The sequence below is a fragment of the Labrus bergylta genome, chromosome 22 (genome assembly GCF_963930695.1).
Source record: "Labrus bergylta chromosome 22, fLabBer1.1, whole genome shotgun sequence".
Classification (NCBI taxonomy): domain Eukaryota; kingdom Metazoa; phylum Chordata; class Actinopteri; order Labriformes; family Labridae; genus Labrus; species Labrus bergylta.
In genome coordinates this window covers 4035063-4058991 of record NC_089216.1, presented here as the reverse complement: position 1 = coordinate 4058991, position 23929 = coordinate 4035063, and the positions used below count along the sequence as shown (strand labels likewise).

Genomic DNA, 23929 nt, shown 5'->3' with positions numbered 1-23929 from the left:
TTTCAAAATAAAGTTTGGTTTGTGCATCACATGGTTGTTGTGTGATGGCAGGACAAAGCCTCTGTGGGTTTTATTATTTGCCAGACAATGCCAAGCTCTCCAAGCACGTCTGTTGAGACTAATAAATCATGACTAACCGGTTTGATGTGGGGAAGGACATGAAAACAACACATGATTTATGGGCCTCGTCGTAGGTGTCTTTGTGTAACATTAAAGCCATGTCTCAGGAAAACATTTTTGTGTATGGACACAAATTCACAGTTTTTGTGTGTTGGTTAGCAAACATGCCAATCTGACAAATAGGATTTATGTCGATAAGAGGGTTAAAAGATATAGTTATCGATAAATCACAACATGAGTGCCTTGATTTGAGTCACGTTTTCTGAACGATGTGTGTTATTCATAGTTAGGTGTGTAGCTGACGTGATTGACAGGTGGGCAAGATGTAACGGTTCGTCAAGAGGCTTAAAACCCGCCTCAGCTCCAGCTCTCAGCCTGTCGTTTGGTTTACTGAAAGTTAGGCCGAGACAGGATTTCCAGCATGGCGGCTGCTGCCGATGAGACTCAGGAGCCCCCTGCAGGAACAGATGGCTGACGTGACTCAGGCTTCGTCCATTAATATTTACACTATGGTTCGACCCCGACCTCGGCCCTATGCTACTTGTCATCCCCCACTCACTCCTCCCAGTGTCTACAGTCTCTCTTCAGCTGTCCTATCCAATAAAGGCAAACATTTACAGGTAAAATTACATAAAATAACATGAAATATTCCCCTTCCAGGAGTTTGTCACTGAAGGAAGTTCAATGAAAATAAAAGTCAAATTTCTTCATTATATCAAATCACATGACAGAACGAGGCCACAAACATTACTTTATCTGCTTCCAGCCGATGACTGAGGTCCTTATTGTTGGGACTTCAACCTTTTACACATTAAGGTAATGCATTCTCCTTTGTCCATACCTGAACATAATAAGCCCATCGTACACAAAAGCCTCAGCCACACAGGTATCATGACAAACATGTTGAACTTGCCTTTTCTTTCATGGCCTGATCCAGCACTTACTGTTCGATTGTTATCAAGCGGTTTTCTGGGGAATGAATGAATGATGTTGGATTACATAAGGTGACACCCTGGGTGGAGCTGAGTGTTTTTTTGTGAAAGATATTTAAAGATGAGGAAAAAGGGGAAGGCGGCACAGATGGAAAAAATGGCTCTGGTCAAGTTTCTCTGTGGTGCAACGGTGATGCTCATTCTCTCTCCCAAAGGTAAGATTAACAGTTTGATGTTTTTAAAAGTTACTTTGTGCTGCGGTAACATGTTTAAAGAGGAGTTTAACAGGTTGATGAATACATCAGGTTTGGATAAAGTATTTTTGAATTTGAGATTTCTGTCTTCTCATGGCTCTCTATGGAATTGCATGTGCTCGGTCATCATCCGCCTCACCCTGACCCGCTCTGTTTAACGTATTTCTATCTGTGTTCCCAATTTCAGGGAGTCATTCACAACAGCTGGGTAAGCATCCAAAACGTAAAGTTCTTTGATTTGTTCTCCCTCCCCTCAGATATATTAATGATAGAGCAGCATCAAGGAATGGTTCATAACTTCATCTTTTAACTCCAGTCCTTAACATTTACTAAATGTTAGAATCACCAAGGTGCATATGCTCCATGCTCTTCTCCTCAGGATGTGGCAGAGGGATGGGAGATCCAAAATCAGACAATTGGCCATGGCGTGCGATCATTGCCAGTCCAAGTTCACTCACTAACTGTTCAGGGTCTTTGATTACCGACCAGTGGGTGCTGACAAGTAAAGACTGCAACATAAGGTAAGAGATTATTTGAGTATTGTTTCTTGTTGATGTGCGGGACATGAAAGGAAAATGGAGATGCACACCATTGTCTAAAGGCATGAACACAATGGAATTCAACAGAAAAGGGGCTGGTATTCATGCTGGTAGGTAGTTTTGTAGTGCTGGAAATTGGTCTTGGTCTTAAGATCGGTCTTGGTCTGAAGACCACTTTTTGGTGGTCTTGGTCTAGTCTCAGAATCAAAAGCATTTTTTCTCGGTCTTGTCTCGGTCTCAGACTGGGTGAACCCTAGATTTTAGATCACAATGGCCGAGACCACCACTGATTGGCTAATTTTCCAAGTCATTACTGTGATTAGAAGGAAAATGCCGCCTCAAAAACAAATAAATTAAATGCATTTTTAGTTTGATTTTCATCCCATAGTTATGTACGTGACTTCCTCGGTTTTAAGGACCAAGTCAGTGACACGCCCCCTAAACACAAGATGGGGATTTTTCAAAGTTATGCTTATTCTTTCACCCTGTTAACGGCAATTACCATTATGAGTTAGCATCAAGCTATCAAACTATCCCAGCCATCTATGAGAAATTGCCCATCAATGGAGAAAAATGCACCCACTGCGACTCGTGATTTACGTCATCATTTTTTTTTAGGGACAACCATAGAATGTAAATATTACAACACACTTTAATGTGTAATGTAAATGGTGCTGCCACAATTAATGGATTCATCAATTCATCCTCAGAAACAGTCTGTTATATACATTGGTATTCAAATGAATGTTTTGGGGTTGTTGTTTTTTACACTAACTCGGATAGTGTAATCACTCATTTATAGCAGGGGTTGAAAATAACTTCTCTACTTCTTTTTATCAAGATCTGAAGAAGGCACGTGGGTTCATCTTGGACAAAGACGCAACTCATTTTCACAGCTCTACGAACAATCGGTGACAGTGGAAGACATCACATGCAGTGATGATGATGATGATGATGATGAAGGATCACTGATTAACGAGCCGGGTGTATGTCTTATGAAGTTATCAAGCCCTGTGAATATTACAGACTCCATATCTACGGTCTGCTTGGTCGCACAAAACAGCAATTCCTTCTCCGGGATGAAGAGCTATGTCGCTAGCGGTAAGATCGCAGAGTATATAAAGAGACATTAATTATAGTAACCCACGATACTGCTTAATCAGATTCGAGATAAAAGCTCTCTTACAGATAAGCTGCTGACTTTAGTGAAGTTAAAATATATAAATAAGGATTCTACCTTTAATGTGTAAATATCTACAAAGTGGAACATTGACTAACTAGCACCACATTCCAACCTTACCAATGTGGACTGGGAGCCAGTACCAGCTATCTTATAGGCCAGTGGTTCTCAACTAGTGGGACGGGACCCAAAAGTAGGTCGGGAAGCCATTTTCAGTGGGTCGCGAGTGTGTGACTAGAAAAAAAAGATTCTGTTAAAAAAAGTCTTTGATCCATCTGAGGTCCAAACTGAGCTTTTTGTCATTAAATGAAACTGCTTGGTTAAAAGATATCAGAAATTTGGGTGGCAATTTTTGGTGGTGGGTCCTGAACCTAGAAAGTTGAGGACCACTGTTCAAGGCTTATATGAGCGTCTGTGCCAGCCATTAGTCAGTTAATAATAGAATAGGAATGCGTAACCTTTCTGAATAACACTGCATGAATTCTAACTCGTTTTTTCCCTGATCATGTTTTTGAAACCGGACATAAACCTTGCCTATGAAATTGTCTCTGATAAGGTACAACTTCTGCAGCCAGGATGGAGGTACCAATTGTTGGACGCAATGAGTGTAAATGCAACCGTCCTGAAATCGGACCAAGTGTGATCTGTGCTGGACGCGGAGTCAAGGAGGGAACACCCACAGATTGTATGGTAACTACAACTTTTTGTGTATTTTGGTGCAATGCCTTGTTTACCTTAGCATTAGCTTACTATACTCTAGTTTTATTTTGTTTTAACAGCTTGTCTGAGGTTTCTGGATTCTGTTACGTTAGCATCCTTGTATTTACTTGTATGCATTTAGGTTAGCATTAGCATCTCTTACCCAAATTTAATCTGAATAAATTATCTTAAACTTGCCTTATTCTAGTTCAATAAAACACTGTTGGCATCATTTTATCTTACTTTATTTTAATACAGTTATTTTATCAGTAGCTTAACTGACGCTAGAATTAGCCAACTTTTTAAACATTAATTTAGTCCAGTGATGTTAGCATTATCTTACTTTATTCTAGTGTACTTAAGTTGTGTAAGCATTTACTCACCTTGTTCCAGTTTCATTAAGTTCAACATATCACTTTTTTTTATCCAGTTATCTCATCATTAGCTTAGGGTTATCCATTAATACAATTATGTTAGCAAAAGCGTACCTGACCAGAATTAGCCTGCTCTGTTAGCATTATCTTACCTTATGCTAGTTAATCCAGTGAGGTTGGTATTCACTCAGACTTAAACAGTTACAAATGTTTCTCAGAAGAATGGCTATTTCTCATTTATGTTATTGCTTTGTTTTATCATTCATTTCTTTCCTCAGACAAATGTAGGTGGGGCACTGATGGCCTATCAAAATAATTCCTGGACCCAGATCGGGATCAACCAATACGATGGAAGATGCCCCCCGGCTGGACATGTCAGAACTTACACTGACGTGTCCTTGTATGAACAATGGATCAGGGATGTCACTGGCATGAGCAAACCAGGCTTTATTCCCTTGGGCCCAAAAGAATATGACCCAGACACTCAATTTAGGTGTAAAACAATGAAACCCCGTCCAACCAACCCCCCCATGTGTCCATATCCAACAGCATTTGGTTGCATGGATGACAGTTTATTTGGTGGTGTAAACATGATGCACTCTTCCCCCTTTGTCTTACTCTCCGTTCTTTTTCTTTCGCTCTATGGTACTTGGTAAAATGAGCATTCAGCGTGTCTCATTCACAGGGTTTTATAAAGTCCCTTCTTCTTTTTATGTAGAAATTAGGGAAATAAAATGACACTCTCAATCACTGGGATTATTCATTTGCCATATCATACACGTTGATTAAAATGTTTTATTCTTCGGTGAAGGGAAGTTGACTACAAGATATTAATATAACGATAACATACAATATAGATGTTGACTTTTGGGGACAGCAGGCAGTAAAAATTCTAAATACTTTCTTTATGATGTTGTGGATAACATATACCGCAATGATTTACACATTCATCAGCCATGGCACGACTTTTATTTTACATGTATGTGTGGACACCTAATAAATTAAAATCTAAATCTAAAAGTGTTTTTTTGTTTTTTACAATCATGGGGAGGGGGAGGGGACACACTTGAGTAAGTCTGCATACATTTTAGAAGGGGTGGAGTCAGTAGCATTGTTCTTTGCCGCTTATAAACACAACATTCAAAGTTGGCCGATCATCGCAACCAGAAGCAGACACTCACTGCAAGATCAATGCTTTATCGTAAAGGCTAGTTCATACTAAAACTGATAAATATAGATCAGTCTATCAGTTTCATGCTGTGTTGTTTCACCTGCCTAAAGAATGCCTGCCTCCTATGTTGTTTCTATCTAGCAAGGTAATGTTTTGTTCCATCAAAAAATCGTGACTTTGCTCAGAATTGATGGAAACTGGAATCTGGGACAAAAATCTGATTGGTTATCTCGTAGAGGGAACCCTGCTTAAGCTCCTGCAGTATCACACAGACTCTCTCTCTGCTCCACTTTGTTAACCTTCTTACCTTGTACATTTCACAGCATCTATACCCACATACACCATACTGACTTTACTGACTTACACAACTCATATTTCCATCCGTCAATCTTCTTCCACTTTCCAATGTCAGGTCGCGGTTGCAGCAGGCGCAGTAAGTCAACCCAGACATCCTTCTCCCCAGCAATGTTTTCCAGCCCCTCCTGGGGGATTCCGAGGCGTTCCCAGGCCAGACATAATCACAATCCCCCCAGCGAACTCGGGGTCTATCCTGGGGGCCCCTACTAGATGGGCATGCCTGGAAAACCTCCAAAGGGAGGCATCCAGGAGGCATCCTAATGCCCCCAGCCACCCATTTCGGCCGCTTATATCCAAGCTCTTATTCTTTCGGTCACTACCCACAGCTCATGACCATAGGTGAGGGTTGGAATGAAGATCGACCGGTAAATTGAGAGCTTTGCCTTCAGGCTCAGCTCCCTCTTCTCCACAATGGTCCGGCACAACGCCTGCATTACTGCTGACGCGTAGCCAATCCGTCTGTCAATCTCGTGGCCCTACCTATGCTTACTCGTGAACAAGACCCCGGGATACTTAACTCTTAAACTATTTAAATTGACCTAATTTGGTTTCATCAAAAACTGTTCGATGTATTGGTTTGAGTAAAGAATGGTTTAAACATTCAACACGGTGTCTGGCTTCGTTGTGACCTCCAGAGTGGGTCATGATTACACCATCTCACACATAGCATTGTGTATATGGATGCAAAGTTACCACTTTACTTGAAACTTCTAGGTTTAGTAAGTCAAACTCTGCTTGCAACACAACCACCTTCAGAAACGTGGTGAGTGAATATCAGGATGATGGAGACTGCATTAAAGAGTAAGGTGAGTTGCTCTTTTGTCCTGAGATAACTTATGTTATCTGTTATGAGTTGGCGCTATACAAATGATGATTGATTGATTGACGCAATGTTTAGGTCCTGCATTCCTGATTAGTACATACCATGCTTGAACATCTTTGGCTTGAAACTTTGGAACATATAAGCTGCAAATAAACAAACAGGCATGAAGAAAAACATGTTCGACCCGATTGCTTTTTGATAAACCTAATTATATATAGAATGATTGAAAGGTTGAATGTAATGAATACAAGTTATGTAGGTCAATTGGAAGGTGGGACACTTAAGGAGGCGTTCAGTATAGGGTAAAAGATATATAAATGGAGGAGAACATTTGAAGAGACGCATTAAAAAAATGGCTCTCTACAACTTCCTGTGCGGGGTAACAGTGATGATCCTTCTCACACCAGATGGTAAGAAAGACTGTTTGATTTTCCTTGACTATATAGCGTTTTATAGTTTGCTGATATCAGACTTAAGGTTGATGTAAGGGCACTTGGGTTGAAAACTGCTCAAGTAAAAGAACAAAAGTAGATCTACTTGTACAAGATGCCTCTTTTTCCCCTCAACATTTTTCTAGCAGGTTATCTTGAAGGACCTACTCAACATCCAACCCGCAACTAGTTTGATCTGGATGCGATGTACCAATTGCTCGCTCTGTGATGTTTACTTAGTGATGGAAACATTTTTTGTAGTGTTTTGGGCTGCAGGTGGCCCTGTGGTTAGTGCATATGCCCCTTGTACTGAGGCTGTTTTCCTCCTAGCAGAAGGCACGGGTTCCAATCCAACATGTGACCCCTTTCCCACCTATCATTCCAACCTCTCTCTTCCAGATCCCTATTTCTATCCACTATCCTATACTAAATGAAGGCATAAAAAATATAATTCAGTGGACATTGTCCTTTTCCATTTAAAATTGAGAAAAGTTATTGGTGTGAGGTATTAATTTAATGCTGTAGCTTTGGAAACTAAATGCAATAAAGTTGACTGGGTTTTAGTGAAAGTCTGCGACAAAAGTGTTTCAGGATCAATGTGAAAGCATGTCATCTTTATACCGTATTGGTCCGAATATAAGACGGCATTTTTCCCCATCGAAATAGATCCGAAAAAGTTGGGTCGTCTTATATTCGGGTCTAGTATTCAGAGCGCAGCTCTAATTGTTCGCCTGTCCCTTTAAATGTCAACACACATGACGCGCTCTGGGAGGAGCAGGGGAGCGATGACAGTGAGAGCGAACACAGCGGGGGGGAGGACGTGTGTGAGGAATAGGAGACATCGGAGGAGAAGTTTGACGAGCTTTAGTTTAGTTTAGTTAAAGATGTGGCCTGTATTTTCTCTGTTATTTAAAAATGTTGATAATATTGCTTGATTTTAATGTTGAATCATACTGTACATAGTTCGCCCTTGAGAAACACTTTGTTTTGAAAAGTGCCGTAGGCCTATACCGATAAATACGGTATGTTAATTATTATAATTATTAATACAACAGGTGTTTAATTCAGTGTTTTACACTGTTATTTAGAGACATGCTCCTCACACAAATCGGCCCGAAACAGGACCATTGGACAGAGTGGGGCTGCTACACACTTTTATGCAGAGAGCGCACCACAGCAGTTGGGGACTCTGAGCCTTGCTCAAGGGCATGTCAGCAGTACTTAGGAAGTGCCCTTGTACCTCTCAAGCTACCAGACCTACTTCCATATTATGATCCACATCGGGACTTCAACTGGCCACCCTCCAGTTCCCAACCCAAGTCCCATACGGACAAATCATTTTCATAAGTGGACAAGAAACATTCATTTCTTTCATTTTGGCAATAGAACAGATTTTGTTGCACAATCAACCATTTGAAATTTGCTAATTTTCACAAGGAGACACAATGATTAAAAAAAACGTTAAATTAATTGAAAATTCTGCCGGCTGTTTAAAAGAAAGTGTTTTTTTGAGATTTCTGTCAACTTCTGTCTCTTTTTGTCTTTGTCTGCCTCACCCTGATGAGCTGTGATTAACTGTTTTTTTTCTTCTGTATTCTCAATCTCAGGGTGTTACGCAGTTATGCCAGGTAAGAAACCAAAGTTAAAATGTTCCCCCTATTTTGCTCCCTACTTTCAGATTTATTAAGCACAGAACAGCAGTAATGAATTGCTCTGTCTCTATTATTCGGCCCTGAAATAAATGCTTTACTTTAATGTTTGAATCACCTGTTGAATTTTCTCCATGCTTAAATCTCCTCTCTGCAGCATGTGGCATAAGGCCCGAAGGTCATCCAGAACATCTGCCTTGGCAGGCCATTATCACCATCAATGGGGTTATCAATTGTTTAGGATCCCTCATTACCAACCAACATGTGCTCACTGACGGTCACTGCGGATTCGGGTGAGGGACTTTTGAAGTTTTGTTTCTTAAACTTTTCGTCTCCCTGTTTGTAACAAGATATGATGGGGATATACAACATGGTCTAAAGACAGGAACACAATAAAACCTGTAGTCACTTGTGTTTTACATTTCTGTGGATCTGTGGTAGGAATATCACTGTTGCACTGTTGTTTGTTAAAATGAAAATGTAGTAAAGTCTTTGGGTTTTGTAGATGACTTGACTTGACATTTGATAAATTAAACTAAGATTGATTATGGTTAATACAAATAATCTGCATAAGTATTTGACAAAAGAAGATTTTTAGTTGCAGCCATTTTTTGTAAATGTATCTAGTTGAAGCCGTTCAAACCCCCAATGTTTAAATCACCAGTAGAGTTGCAACTTCCACCTCTGTTTTTTTTATTAAGAACATGATAATGTGTCTTCAAGTATTTGTTGTTGAAATGCATCTAGGGCTGGGAATCTTTAGGTGTCTCACAATAAGATTTCGATTCTTGGGGTCACAGTTAGATTGAGAATCTATTTTCAATTCTGGATTCATGATTAAAAGTCTATTTTTTTTCTTAGTACATACTTCAGGATCTACTCCACTAATCTGTGAGATTGACTGAATTTATTGCTGCTCCATTTGGCATTCTACTGAATGAAAGAGTTAGCCTTAGCACTTAGCATCCAACATCTCAATTTTATTTCGCACCTCGATGCATACCCTGCATCCTTTCTCTTCAAATGTCAACATAATCACTTGTTTAGGTCGGAAGTGACGTATTATCTCAACCTACTTCTTTGTAGAGCTGTTTTTGGTTTTTTTGCATGCTGACTAGCTAAACATAAACTTCCTTTTCCTTAAAGACCTGAATATCACACAATAGTTTCGCTTGGACGCATGGAAATACCGGATCCTGACTTGGAAGAATCAAGGGAAGTGGTACACGTCCAATGCAATAATCCTACACCCAACTCACTGTTGACCAAAGATCGCATGTGTCTTCTGGAGCTGTCGCACCCTGTGAATTTTACAGACTTCATATTTCCAGTCTGCGTCGCTGCAGGGGACAGCACTATCCACAGTGGGACAGAGAGTTGGGTTGCAACCGGTAAGATCACAGGGTATACATTGATTACTTTTATCTTTTTGATTTGTTTTTTTGGCAACCCCATTTTAACTTTGAATTATCTCTGATTAGGTTCACATCTTGAAGCCCTGGTGAAAGTCTCGGTAGTCGGCTACAATGAGTGTAAATGCTCCCATCCCAAACTCAAAGAGCACATGATCTGTGCGGGAGATACTGAAGAGCATTTTCCAATGATGGATAGTAGCCTGGTAACTATAACTTTTTAGTATATTTGTGATGAGATGCCTTGTTACCCTCCCCCAACCCCATTAGGATTATTTTACCTCCTTCACAATCTTTTACCGGTTTACCGTAACAAACTGTACCGAACCAAACTGGACCACTTGGTGGCTTATGTTGCATATGGATGCTTCTGTGATAGGTATTCCTCTTTACTGCTTTCCTATGCTATCTACATAATTGTCATGCATGTCTGTCCACAGGATAATTTAGGTGGAGCACTGGTGGTTGATTTCAAAGGCTACTGGACCATGATTGGAGTTGTGAGTTTGGAGCCAAACTGTCTTCCACTCAAGAGTCTTAAAAGTTACAGCAATGTGGCCCCGTGTGCAGATTTTCTCACAAACGCCACCGCTAGCAATCCACCAGGCTTTGCTCCCATCCAATGCGCAGGAACGGACCCTGACAGCCGCTTTATCTGTCCAGCACCCGGTCACCCAAAATCTTTCATGCCACCCAGACCCCTTCCCCATTGTCCCCAAGGTTGTCAATTAGAAGATTTTGACAAGGACAGTATATTTGGTGGTGTAAACGTGATGCGCTTTTCCCCCTTCCTCTTACTTTCTGTTCTCATTCTTTCGATTTATGGCACTAAATGGTGATGGATCAAATGAAAGCGTGGAACAATCAGCTACTTCGTCCAAAGTGTCTCAATCACTGGTGTTATAAAAATTCTTCTTTGTATGCAGGAAATAGGGGAACTAAATTACAAATCAAATCAAACTGAATCAAAGGAATTATCGATATGCTAAATGTGCAAATGTAGATTGGATTTTTTCTTTATAATAGATCTCCAGAATCCAGAACAATCGTGCCATCTTAAGTGGAAAGTTCCAAGCATGTTTCACCAGGGTGTGGCACGAAATGTGTCATTTGGCACATGTACTGAAACCAAAATGCGATGTCATGCCTGAAAGGTTAGAGAGAAGTTAAAGCACTGCAGATTGGTGATGGGTTGTTCAAATTTTTGTTGATTTCTCAAAGTTATTTGATTTATATTTGATTCATTTTGGTTTATCTCATCCATTACCATTGATCTTACATTAGTGTGTCTTATCAATGTCTGCTGTAAAGCACTTTTGGTTCAAGGCCTTCGCTTGACTAAATCATTTGGCTGATTATTTTCCAGCTAAATTTGATATAACCTAGTAATCCCTCATATATCTTGAATAACATTTTGTATTCTTTAGGTGGCTGGATGTTGTTTACAAGATAAAATGTATGATTATATCACACGATTAAGATGTTTTTTTTCAGCTTTTTAGGGGAAAACAGGCAATGCTGTAGTTGTAGTCACTTTGGCCGTATGACATTGAGGCTACATGTTAGACACAATTTTACTTTTTACCGATTTTTAGACATGGAGTAACATGTATTTCAAGTGTTTCTGGACACCTAATAAATTTGAAATTTCATGTTCAAAATCTTGTGTTTGTTCAACTTGGTAGGGGCTAGGGGGGGAAGGGGGAGGGGGGGGCTGGAGTCTTGTCATCTATAGAAAGAACTGTGCACAACATGGATGCAAACTTACCGTTGTTTTGCACTGGGTCAGTCTGCACCATTATGTTAATCCCAATATGACGCAAACTCTGCATCCTTTGTTCTGTAATGACTCCTACTATTAGTGGCTGTTGTCACCTGATGGGCAACCTCTTCATGTGTGTGATGTAATCTATAACTCTGAGGTAGATGACAGACAGCGCAAGATCGTAAACTGATGTTTGGTATTCACAGGAACATCTTGTTTTTCACTTGCTTGGATGGTTCCTGTTGACAAAAGTTAGACTGACACTCCAGTAACTTAAATGAAAAATAAACTCTACTGAAGTTGCAAAAGCCTGCTACTGTTAGCAAGACTGAAGCGAAACTGAAAAAGAAGTTTCTGCTTTCCTTCAGAGGTAATAGGGGACATGTGCAGGGGAAAGATTCCGACACTGAACGCATCATGTTTAAGGTCCTTGAAGGGAAATTTAAACTCTCACATTACTTAGGTATTGCATTCCTTATTTGTAAATAGTTTAACATAACTAGCTGGGAGCTGGAACACAAAACACTCAGGCATCAAGAAAAACATGTTCCACATGATCTTGTGTGCAGAGATTGATGAAGGGAAGATTGAACTGTTGGTATGTTGTTAGGTATGACAGTGTAGGTGGAGCTCAGTTTTAGGCAAAGGTATATAAATTAAGGAGAATGTGAAGGAGGAACAGGTGGAAAAATGGCTCTCTACAAGCTCCTGAGTGGTGTAACTGTGATGATCCTTCTCACATCAAATGGTAAGAAAGACAGTTTGAGGATTTTTTACTTGACAATGTAATCAATGTTTTGAGTGTTTCCTTTGCTGATATCAGATTAAAGTTGACTGTAGGGCTCTTGGGTTGAAAACTGCTCAAGAAAAAAAGGTACAAAAAGTAGCTCTTTCGAAGATGCTTTTTTTACTTTTTCCAAAAACCTGAAACAGATTCGATTTCAGTGCAATTTACCAACCGTTTGTGATTCTACAGTTTGTCTCAAAAACCTTTTTTTTTACCGGTTGCTTTATGGGAGGGTAGTATGGGAACCCAAAATGGAAAATCATCCAAAATAAGCATCTCTTATTAACATTTTCTAACGGGTTACTGTTGAAGGATTGCTGTAGCATCCAAATTGCAACAGTTTTAACATGAATGGAGTTCTTGAACTGATTTATCATTGGCGTTAATTCAACAATGAAGATATTTTCTGCATCAAAACGCCTTTTTCGAGGTTGCTGCTAGAGGGGGGAAAGCTGGGAAACTAAAAATGACAATAAATAAAATCAAATATCAACTCTTAGCCGGGGTTTAATAGTACCCTTCAATATAAAGTGAAAATATGTCCTACCTTTAATGCAAAGAATTCGAGTACTAGTAGATGTAAAAGCTTAAAAAACAAACAAAACAAAGGTTTGGAAAAGGGCGTGCAATGGCCCTTGAAAGTCCACTTTTTTGATTTCAACCTCTGATTTTTCTATGTCTCCAATCTCACAAAGTGAAAGAGAGCTAATATTGTTCAATGCATTCTGTATTCTTTATGTAATGCATATTTTCATTAAGTTGGTGTATAGTTTATTATGCCATGTAATGTATTCTATTTAATCTTTGTATTTAATTTCAACAATTATTGTCAAAAAGATGCTCATTTTATCTCATTTTGAACTATTTTTGGTTTGGAGATTTCTGCCTACTTTTGTCTCTCTTTGGTATGAATTCACTGAAATATGCAAGTCATCATCTGCCTCGCCCCTGACAAATTTCTTTCTGTGTTCTCAATCTCAGGGTGTCACGCCGATGACCCAGGTAAACATCCAATATTCACATTTCTAATTAACAATAGACATCAAAAGCCATTGTTTTATCTCCATAATTCCATCGTTTAACTCCAACCTGTAATAAGTTCACCTTAACACAACAGTCACCATGTTGTGTTTTTACCAGGCTCACATCCATCATGCGGGCAAGAGCTACCTGGCCAAGACCTTGATGACCATTTGCCTTGGCAGGTTGTTATTCAAATGGAGAAGGATCGATGCTTGGGGAACCTTATCTCCCCCTATTTTGTGCTGACAGACGGCAACTGCGGATTTAGGTGAGGGACGATTGAAGTTTTGCTTCTTAAATGTTTAAACCAATGGGGTCAAGACTGGGAGTCAAACCTGACCTGATATTGATGTCAATATATCAAGTTGTAATCAATCAAACTTGCTATATTGGCCTTGCTATTTTGGATGCTTAACAATTAAACATGAACTTCTTATCTTCTTTTTTTTCCCTTCAAGACCTGAACATGTTTTTCTGGGACGCAAGAACGAGACCACGGACCATTATGAGGACTCGAAAAGCGTTGCAAACGTAACATGCGATTTGCGTTCAAAGATAACCAGGGAAGGCATATGTCTTCTGCAGCTGTCACACCCTGTGAATTTCACAGACACCATATATCCAATCTGCATTGCCTCACCATCTAGCCAGTTTGACTCTACGCTGGACAGCTGGGTCACTACCGGTAAGATCACAATGTACACAAATAAAGAGAGGCTTTCTATGCACACACACGTTCTGCTAACACTGCACGAATAATTACTTAAAGTACACTTTTTTCTTTTTTGGTGTTTTGCACCCCAATATGAATATTGCCTTTGAATTATCTCTCATTAGGTTACCCTGATCATGCCAGGGAGCAAGTACCCTTTGTTGGAAACAATGAGTGTGACTGCTTCCTTCGTAAACGTCCAATGGATATGGTCTGTGCTGGATATAAAGAAGAACATATGGAAAGGATGGACAACTGTCTGGTAACCACAACTTGTTGCATGGTTTTGTATTTGTAATGTAATGGCTTGTTACTCTGATTCTGGATTTGTCTAGTTCTTCTAGTGTTATCAAAACTTGTTCTAGTTTTATCCAATTACGTTAGCAAAAGCCTACCTGACTCTAGATTATCCAGCTCAGTTTTCACTATTTTACCATGTTCTATTTCCAATTATGTCACACCAAGTCTACCTAATTCTTATTTAATCCAGCTATGTTAGCAAAAGCCCTCCTGACTCCAGTTTTATCCATCTTTTTACATATTAGCTCCCGTCACGTACGTTTTATCTAGTGAGGTTAGCATATGTGCCCATTACTTGAGGGTAATATAGTTATCTTAGCATTAGCTTCCCATAGTTTAATCCAGTAATGTTACCATAAGTTTACCTTACTTTAATCAAACTTTGTTTGTGCTATTTTTGCTAATTCTAGTTTAGCTCATTTATATTACCACTATCTTACATTAACCCGGTGAATCCAGTATTGTACCAATTAATACTTTATTCTAGATCAATCCGGTTATGTGTGACAGTTATGTCCAAAGGGGTCAAACTTTTGAAGTTACCAAAAAGCTATGTGGAGTTATTGCCTCAGCAGGATGGCTACTACTGTGTTAAGTTCTCCTGTATACATGCGTCCTATGCTATCTCAAATAATTTAATTTATTTTGTTCACCAGGGCAATGTAGGGGGGGCACTGATGGCCAAGTCTGATGGACAGTACTGGAGCATTATTGGAGTTGTGAATGTGGATCCAACCTGCCCCCCCACCAGAAGTCTCAGAGGATACACCAACGTGACCAGTCATGCAGACTGGATTGGCCACGTCACTGGCATAGACCAAATAAACTTTACTCCTTTTGTGCTCTTTGGAAGTGACACTGACAGCGAGTTTGAATGTTCAACAACCCCCTACCCCACCAAACACCCCAATCCCCAAACCCCAGATCCCTCCCTGTGTTTAAATTCATGGTCAGATGATTGCAGGGAGGATTTTGAGAGTGTATTTGCAAATGGTGTCGCAATGCAATCTTCTCCATTCATCTTACTCTGTATTCTTGTTCTGTCGTTCTACAGTATGAACTGGTGATGGATCAAATGAAAGTGGTAGAGCATTAAACTTCTTAGCCCAAATGTCTAACCCTGTTCACTAGGTTTCCTTGAGTGCTTTCTTTTCATGTTAAGGATAGCTAAATCAATATGGAATGGGATTTTGTAAGTAATTGATCTTAAATTAGAGAGGAACTTAACATGATGAAGTCATGCCATCCCTCTGAGGTTAGAGGTCCTGGAGATGCAGTGTTGGGTCACTGTTTAAGTTAGATTTCTCAAAGTCTATAATCTGTTTTATTTTCAGACATGATCATACATTTGGGTTTTAAATACAAACATAGGTACTCCTCATACGCCTACATTATAATTTGTGTTTTTTTGGTGAAGGGATGTTGATGACAAAATATGTTTTACGATGATAACAAAGATTTTGTCTTTTGGGGATAGCTATCAATAATGAAATAGTAGATTATTTTGATGTTGAGGCTAACATGTAAGCTGTAATGTCCTATTTACACGTTCTACATATTATATGGAACATTTATTTTAAGTGTCTTCCAATAAATTCAGAACTCATGTTCAATCTGTCATCTGTTTGTTTTGGATTTTCTAACAGTAGGGGGAAACTCTTGCTATTTCACACACACAATTCTTAAAAAGCCTTTTTGAAGACTTTGTATATTTGGCATGAGCCCACCTTTAAATCTGATTCGCCAACCCAGGTGCCACCCCAAGTTGCAAACTATGATTTACTGGAAATGATTCTGTACCAAAATATTGCCAACTAATGTAATTTGGCAATTTAGATAGTGTGCTAGAGCAATTTGTGCCTTTCAATTGTGTCTTTGTACATACATTTTTTTGAGTCCGAAAGAATTAGGCTAAGATTTATATGTTGCTATTCTCAAAAAGTATTTTCGGTGTAATCAACTCTATCACATTATGTGGTGGTGGTACAAACTATATTCATTCAAGTATTTATTCTGGCTATAGCCCGCCAAGCGCCCCGGGTTGGGCGGGCCTGGATTAGATTGCAACCGGTGGCTTCTGTCCAGCATGTCAATCCCCACTCTCTCTCTCCCCCCGATGCCTGCCTCTATCCATCGCTTGTTCTCTGAATAAAAAGCTCAGAAATAAAACCCTTAAAAAAAAAAAAAAATGTGGGGCTAAAACATGTTCAGCCGTTTTGGAAAATATTTGATGCCTTGGTACAAAACCGAAATGTCTATTAAAAACTCCCTTGGTGTCTGAACCCGAAACAGTGGGAGCTGTGGTTTATTCTCCTGCTCTGTCATATCCCATGATGCTGCCCAGAGGATTACATATGTTACATATGGTCACACACACACACACACACACACACACACACACACACACACACACACACACACAAACACACACATATTTTTGTATTATCCTTGCAGGGGAGTGGAACTCATCTCCCCTGGCCTGCAGGATCAATCAGGCGAAAAATTACATGCACTGTTTCCAAGTGTGTTTGAGTGCTATTTTGTTGTGTATTCATGTCTGTGTGTGTTAACCCCCCCCCCCCTCCCCCATCTTGATAATGTGTGCAGGCATGCAGTTTTGTCCTTAGATGCCCTTTGCGGTTCACAAACTTCCCCTGGAAAGGAAACCTAATTGGGCCAAATGTACTTAAGATTTCATTTCTTTTCACAATTTTTAATTTGAATTCTCATGGGTTCACATATGAACGCAGCAACTGTCCCCAGCAGGCACCGGTAGATAATTTGTGACAAAACCCGCACTCCAATATGTTCTGCGTGGCTGATCGGAAAGCTAACTAGAAAGCAGCCCGAAGCAACAGGAACAGTCTCATTGTTATTCGGTGGCTGTGATGATGCGTTCTTGTTTTGGTCTCAGTGGTGTGTTGGTGTGCTTTCACACACTGAAGCTCAGAGAGAAAAATGACAGAAAACAAATCAGACTTGTGAGAAAATATAGTTGATTTCTTTCCCTGTTGTAGTTTTTGTGTATCTCTCCCATTTTGCCTCTTTTCAAGAGAGCAAAACCTTTCATTTTGATGAGCATCTTTCTGTCAGTCCATTTTCATTACCTCTGAGGGCCCCTTTTAATGCCTTCTCACATAATTCTTCTCATTTGGGTCTCTTTTGAAAATCAAAGAGTAAGATGGAGCGCAATTAAACTTGTTGAAGGTTTTCTTTTCATCACGTTAGTGTAAAGATGAGAGTCATGAAGAGGCAAGAAAAGAAAAGTGTGGCCCCATTAGGCAGTCAGAGAAGAAAAGCTCATTATAAAAAGAGAAACGGAAAATCTGAAGAGGAAAAAAAGAAGAAAAAAACGTGGTTATGTTGGCGTCCATAAGGAAAAATGTACATAGTCATCCTGAAAACTCTGAAGGTAGAAGCTTATTGGTGAATAAGCTTCTTGCCTGCTCCACTCTTCAGAAAATGTGGGCTCAAACAGGCCATTTGGAGATTTTCCCTTCATGACATCACAAAGGGCAGTAGCCCCTCCCCCAGGTAGATGACACACCCACAGCTAGCTGTTTGTTCTGCCCTCTGAGTCTGCCTTCTCACTGTAAACAATAGGAGGGAGAGGGGGGTGTGGTCAGACACAGCTCATTTACATTTAAAGGTACAGACACAGAAACAGCCCGTTCTGAGCAGGGCTGAAATAGAGGGGTAGGCATGATCAAATACAGGATCAGAGTGGATTTAGAGCAAGAAACTTCAAAGACATGTTTTGGGGAGCTCAGGGAATCATTTAAAATAGGATATGTGAGGTTTAACGCTTTAGCAAGATGTTTCTTGTGTAACTTTCCAACCATTAAAGCCTTTAAACCGAATTGACCGAATAGATAAAGTTGTGTGAGAGTTTTGCTTTCACAAAACTCAACTTTACACTTCAATTTGTCTATGAACAAATTTCACAAATGTCTGTGAATATTGACATACTGTCCATCCCTAATACCCACACAATTAACCTGTGCAGCATTATCCTTGTTGCTCTGCCTATATCTTTCAAGGCAGGCTGTCAGGATCAATGGCGTGTGGAGAATAAACCTTTAATGGAAAAGTTTAGGCTGGAGAAGAAATGTCTTCTCAAGGCCCTAAAAGAAGTTCTTCTGAGTGGCAGAAAATCACTGCAGTCTTTAATGCAGTCAGTTAAGACACACACATCACATAAAGATGAGGTGGCTCAGTGCACACAAAGCCTAAAACAACAGAGAATATGAAACCAAACAAGAGGTAGGTACACATTGGCCTCAAACAGGACTGAAAAGACAATCTCTTTGACGACTCAGAGCGTAACAGGAGACAGTACTTGATAAACACATAAGGGCAAAACCCAAGGACATACTGGCAAAGCTAAAGCTAAAATACAAGAGTAGACTTAAAGTGGACAAAAAAATCTCTACAAAGCTTAAGAATAACCAAAATACACATATTCTGATTCAAAATTAAATTAAAATAAATACTGAACAAAAACAAGCCTTAAACACCAACAAAGACTGGGCCAAACTCTGGTTTAAGATGTAATAAATGTCCAAAATAGGGCTGAAGCATTGCTAAATATGACTCCTAACTTCGGTTAAAACAAGGCTACTAAGGGGACAGGAAAATCAAATATGTAAGAGACATCGATATACATTCTGTAACCATGACGCAAGTGAGTAATGGACTAAAACATCCCCAAATATTTGACCAAACTAGGGCTTAAAGACCATTTTGAATTGGTCTAAAACTAGATTAAAACATGACCAAATATTGAACCAAACCAAGGCCAAAAGAGCAGTTTGTTTTAGTCTCAAACATGTCTAACCTCACTTGGTATTGATTTTTGTCGCAACAGGACTTAAGTGCCTGAATATTGGAACAAACAATGGCTAAAATATCAGTTCACAATGGACTGAAACCCAGGTAAACAGTACACCAGATCCTGGCTTAATCACAACTTCATTAGAGACTGAAACAGAACTAAACACCATTGAATGTTGGACAATACCATGGCCTGAATAAGAATAAATATTTTCCTATAAATTGACTGTAAATTGGGCCAACTCAGGACAAAAATACCAGTAAAATTTTGTCTAAGACTTAAATGAATACTGAGCTCAGACAGGTTAGCCTATGAGTGAAAAATGTGTTTATACTGGACTTAAACCTCACTTAGGTTTCAGTAGGTTCAGCTGAACTTAGGTAATTACTCAATAAAACCATGACTCAAAAGCCCTTCAATCAAGACTACAACTTAAGTGAATAATAAACTGTAAACGTTGAGATACACTGGTGATTTTAAAATCAAAGCAAAGCTGGACCAAACCAGGAATAAAACATACAACAACAGGGAATACTTAAGAATTAGCTGTTCATTCTGAGTACTCAAACTGGAGACGGATCACGGTGACGGGTGTCTTCTAAAACAGAGCTGTGTAAACAGCAGCAGGCTGCAGAGCTGGTTGCAGCTCCGTGTCAGAGCTGACTCATTGTTTATAATGACTCACCGAGAAGTTAAGAAGCTGCCATTGTTAGTGAGCTTCTTTTGAACCTCTCTACCTCCTCATCACTGTTACGCAACATAATGAAGAGCCATGCGCACTCTTCTTGGACTTTTTTATCCTAAAAAAAAGGTACCCACGGTTTTATGATAGAAGTCATTCGTAAACTCAACCTCCGTATGTGTCGCTTATTCCATTCCTTTGTCTTTTCTTAATTGGTATGTGCATGAGAAACAGAGGTCAGGGGGGCACTTAAGATAGAACAATACATGCCGTTATCTTCCTCTTCACAGCCTGTGGTATCATCCTGAACTGGCTTTTCTTGTTCCAGCAGACATATCAACACACAACTACACACCTGTGATCAGCTATGGTTGTTTTGGTCATAAATCATGTTCACGTTTATTGTCTTCACATTGAATGTATAAGAGCTTGGGTATGCAGAAGGACCTAGATATCTTTATGTAAACAAACATTAATTCAGAATACACACACTTATCTTTTTTTTATTACATTACTTTGACTTCCCTTTCACTTTTCACTGAATGTTTAATGTACAGGAAAGCCTCTGCAGTGAAGGCAGATAATATTTCTGCTCCGTTTTGCATCATTGACTGGGCTCATGTTTATCTGTGTGAACTTTTATCTTCTTAAAGCCACATGAAATTAAAATGCATGACTTTCTTGACCAATTTAGTATTATTTGTCTCGTCTGCATCGACATAATTTATCTGGCCCTTGTGGGTGTCATTGCCCAAACAGACCACACGAGGCTATCAGCGTGCCAACTCTTACCTTTGTCAAACACTGATTTGTTTGTTGTCTCTGATTAATCTCGTTCTGTTGTTTCTTTGTAAAATGTCTGCATTGTCTGGGTGTTGACTGTGGAACCAAATTGCCTTTTCTAAGTCTAAGTGATCTCATAAACTTTACTGCATCACCACCAAGCGGCTTGGCTTTTGTCTCTGAATGCAATCTCTTGTTTAATGTCATTTATGTTCCTGTAAAGAAAATTGCTAGTATTTTGGAATTAGTTAAATAAATCATATCCTGGTCTCAGGGGAATTCAAAATACAGACCAAACCACTGGTTTTGATTAACCTGTATGTTAGCTGCAGCACAAAAGAGTAGAGCCCAACCGATTAATCTCACTATAATCAGGGTGAAAGTGCATTAGTGTAGTATGTAGCCATGTTAGATCTCAGTAAAGTTTAAAATGAATTAAAAATGACAACTGGCTTGGATATCAGATTATGAAACTTCGATGGCGACATCTCAGACCAAATTCCTGACTTGCCAGAACGCCATCAGATTGTCAGACTGCCAAAAAGGGGTTTCACAATAGCCAACAGCCAATGTTAAATGACAACTAATCTGGGTAAAACATTGAACCCTTATAAATATCGTAAGAGGAGATGACTGGGAAGGCTACTATCTCTTTCATTGATGCATCATCTGCCTGACATTACTAGCATAACCCCCAGCTGTAAGCTTCCCTAAACCGGTTCAGTTTCAACCTGTGCAGGTAGAAAACTCAGCACAGAAAAAACACAAAATGTTCTGAGATGACAGGTTTTCACAGACACACCTTTACGTACTAAACAAACACACAAGAGACAAATCCTAGAGTTTAAAAGATGCAGATTCCAGAAGGAACAAAAGCAGCTTCTGTTTACCCTGCTTCCTAAGAATGGAATCTGGAACTTCTCGTTCCACCACTGCTCTCAACGCTGCCTTCGATTGGGTGATTGACAGGTTCATTAATCAGATACTTGCGTGCATCATGCTTCACTTCAGCGAGTGGAAGTCTTACCCTTCCATCACGATTGCCCTTCACTTTTATCTGCGCAGTGGGAACTGATTAATTTCTGCCTCCATGTCTTTGTGATGGATTGATTGACAGGATTGAGTGATCTCTACAATGTTTTGAATTTGGTTACATATTGCTCCTTTAACCAGGAAAGCCTCATTATTAGATTAAGAATATACAACCTGATCAGCATTACTCTGAGAAGTTATATGAGAAGGCAGGTTTTGTGGCTTTTTCTTTAAGTTAGAGTCATCAAAATAGCAGAAGCCTCTGACAAAGTTATTGTACAAGATGGCGGCATGGAGCTGAAGTTATAAGTTGAGGCTTCTCCCCTGTTGAGCGTGATATTGATCAAAGTCTTGATAATGTAAGAACGGGCTGAACAGTGGGGAACTCAGGGAAGAGAGTAAAAGAAGACGTTGTGCCCTTGAGTGAAATTGGAGGAGAGTTGGTGTGAAGATATAAAAAGAAGAAATCCTCCTTGCATGGATTTCTCCTTTTGTCTTCCTTTATTCTTCCTTTCCCTTTTATTTTATTTCCCATCTCCTTTTCCTTTATATTTCACTCCATCTTTAATCCCCTTTTCCACCACCCACCCCACGTTTATTACACTTTTATAGCCTAATTATCTTCACCACCTTCACCTTTTTATTTTCCGATGAGTTTTCTATACCCCTACAAATTTTCATCCTCCCCTCTTCCTTTTATGCAGACTCTATTTCTACTTCATTGGTTTCAATATATCATTCTCTAACTGCTGTTTAGTTGAAACAGTTTGACACAACACCGATACTACAAATTGGATTTTCTTCATTGTAAAACAGAGCTTCGTTAGCAGGGAAAGATAACCTCCCTCAGGGATGGATTCAATTTTGCATTCAGAAAGATGAGATGGATATTATTTATTACACATTTCTGGTCGATGTCTCTCGTGTTGCCTTTTCAAAAGATGAGATAAGACGGCTGGAGGGACACTTCAAGGGATTTAAATGGATTACTTTGAATAGTTCATCCACTTGTGATGTTTAAAAAATGTACTTGTGATGAAGATAAGCGCCTGTGGCAGTGGATAATCTTTGACCCCAGCTGGTTCTTACTATAGGCTAAAAGGTTTACATGTTATTAATCAGGGTAAACAGAAGCAGAAGCTTAAGTCCTCAGGAGTGGCTGGCACGGGTTCAAATCCAACTTGTGGCTCCTTTCCTTTTTTTTATAAATGTGTCTGTGAAGTTTAAGGTTATTCTCTCTCTCATTTGCGGACTAAAGTGCACATTTTCAGACGGCAGCAGACATCTGGGCAACCGATGGTTTCCTCAAAGCTCCTCACACTATGTTTGTCTATGGCTCATTAGACAAAGCCAAAGGGTTTGTGATTGTATCTGTGTCATTCCTCTGTGAGCAGCTGTATGTTTGCTTTGATTTATGTACACAGGTTGTTTTAATTGGGCACCGCTACGTGCATCACTTGTCTTGCTGATTGTCATTCTCTTTCTGCTGAATGAAGACGCTGAGGCAACAACTGCTCTAGTGTGAAAGCACTTAGGCTTGTAATGATAGGACGCAGGAGTATGTGTGTTCATGCATTTGAGTTGGTTGTAGCGACACAAAATCATTTACTAAATTAATCAAAATGTAGATAATAAGAATTAAAAATCACGTTTGTTTGAGTTCTTGTGTTAAACTGAACATTTCTGACTATGACTGTTCAACTGTTTGCCGATGATACTGCTCTTTTACAATGAGCCAAATAAAAATAAAAAACTCTGAAGAGGTGAAATGGTCAGACAAACACAAAAAGAACAGGGAGGTGGATATGTAAAGGTTCTTGGTAAGAAAAAGTGGAGAAAATGGATTAGCTTGAGGAGATTGTTCCATCTGAATGTAGGCGTGGGTCAAATCCCACTTCTGACATTAACTTTTGGAGTGGCAGTAGCTAAGTCTGTTGGGACTTAAGTTGGGAACCAGAGGGTCTCGGGTTAAAGTCCCAGTGCGGAATAAGATCTCAAAATTGGTCTGGTAGCCAAAGGTGCCCTTGAGCAAGGCACCGGCTCTAAATCTTCTGCCTCCATAGCTAAACT

The 23929-nt window shown here is 39.6% G+C and overlaps 3 protein-coding genes across 3 annotated transcripts; all 3 read left to right on the top strand.

Annotated features, from left to right (window-relative positions):
* Positions 1-1130: 1130 nt before the first annotated feature.
* Positions 1131-5118, top strand: LOC110000265 (chymotrypsin-like protease CTRL-1). The gene is made up of 6 exons (XM_029281548.2): positions 1131-1267; positions 1494-1514; positions 1686-1827; positions 2687-2946; positions 3582-3715; positions 4377-5118. The coding sequence occupies exons 1-6, from the start codon at positions 1174-1176 to the stop codon at positions 4752-4754; spliced, it is 1029 nt and encodes a 342-aa protein (XP_029137381.2). The 5' UTR covers positions 1131-1173; the 3' UTR covers positions 4755-5118.
* Positions 5119-6736: 1618 nt separating this feature from the next.
* Positions 6737-11602, top strand: LOC136177552 (chymotrypsin-like protease CTRL-1). Its single transcript, XM_065951011.1, has 6 exons — positions 6737-6859; positions 8488-8508; positions 8687-8822; positions 9676-9920; positions 10011-10147; positions 10382-11602. Exons 1-6 carry the CDS (start codon positions 6802-6804, stop codon positions 10778-10780), a joined length of 996 nt encoding a protein of 331 aa, XP_065807083.1. The 5' UTR covers positions 6737-6801; the 3' UTR covers positions 10781-11602.
* A 717-nt stretch (positions 11603-12319) lies between these two features.
* LOC110000269 (chymotrypsinogen B) lies at positions 12320-16148 on the top strand. Its single transcript, XM_020655508.3, has 6 exons — positions 12320-12454; positions 13475-13495; positions 13634-13784; positions 13975-14201; positions 14354-14490; positions 15185-16148. The coding sequence occupies exons 1-6, from the start codon at positions 12397-12399 to the stop codon at positions 15593-15595; spliced, it is 1005 nt and encodes a 334-aa protein (XP_020511164.2). The 5' UTR covers positions 12320-12396; the 3' UTR covers positions 15596-16148.
* The last annotated feature ends 7781 nt before the right edge of the window (positions 16149-23929 follow it).

Coding starts and splice junctions, on each gene's coding strand:
- LOC110000269 (XM_020655508.3), top strand. CDS start 12,397: ATGGCTCTCTACAAGCTCCTGAGTGGTGTAACTGTGATGATCCTTCTC. Junction 13,496..13,633: donor GTGTCACGCCGATGACCCAG/GTAAACATCCAA, acceptor TGTTTTTACCAG/GCTCACATCCATCATGCGGG. Junction 14,491..15,184: donor AAAGGATGGACAACTGTCTG/GTAACCACAACT, acceptor TTTGTTCACCAG/GGCAATGTAGGGGGGGCACT.
- LOC136177552 (XM_065951011.1), top strand. CDS start 6,802: ATGGCTCTCTACAACTTCCTGTGCGGGGTAACAGTGATGATCCTTCTC. Junction 8,509..8,686: donor GTGTTACGCAGTTATGCCAG/GTAAGAAACCAA, acceptor TCCTCTCTGCAG/CATGTGGCATAAGGCCCGAA. Junction 9,921..10,010: donor AGAGAGTTGGGTTGCAACCG/GTAAGATCACAG, acceptor ATCTCTGATTAG/GTTCACATCTTGAAGCCCTG.
- LOC110000265 (XM_029281548.2), top strand. CDS start 1,174: ATGAGGAAAAAGGGGAAGGCGGCACAGATGGAAAAAATGGCTCTGGTC. Junction 2,947..3,581: donor GAAGAGCTATGTCGCTAGCG/GTAAGATCGCAG, acceptor GTCTCTGATAAG/GTACAACTTCTGCAGCCAGG. Junction 3,716..4,376: donor GAACACCCACAGATTGTATG/GTAACTACAACT, acceptor TTCTTTCCTCAG/ACAAATGTAGGTGGGGCACT.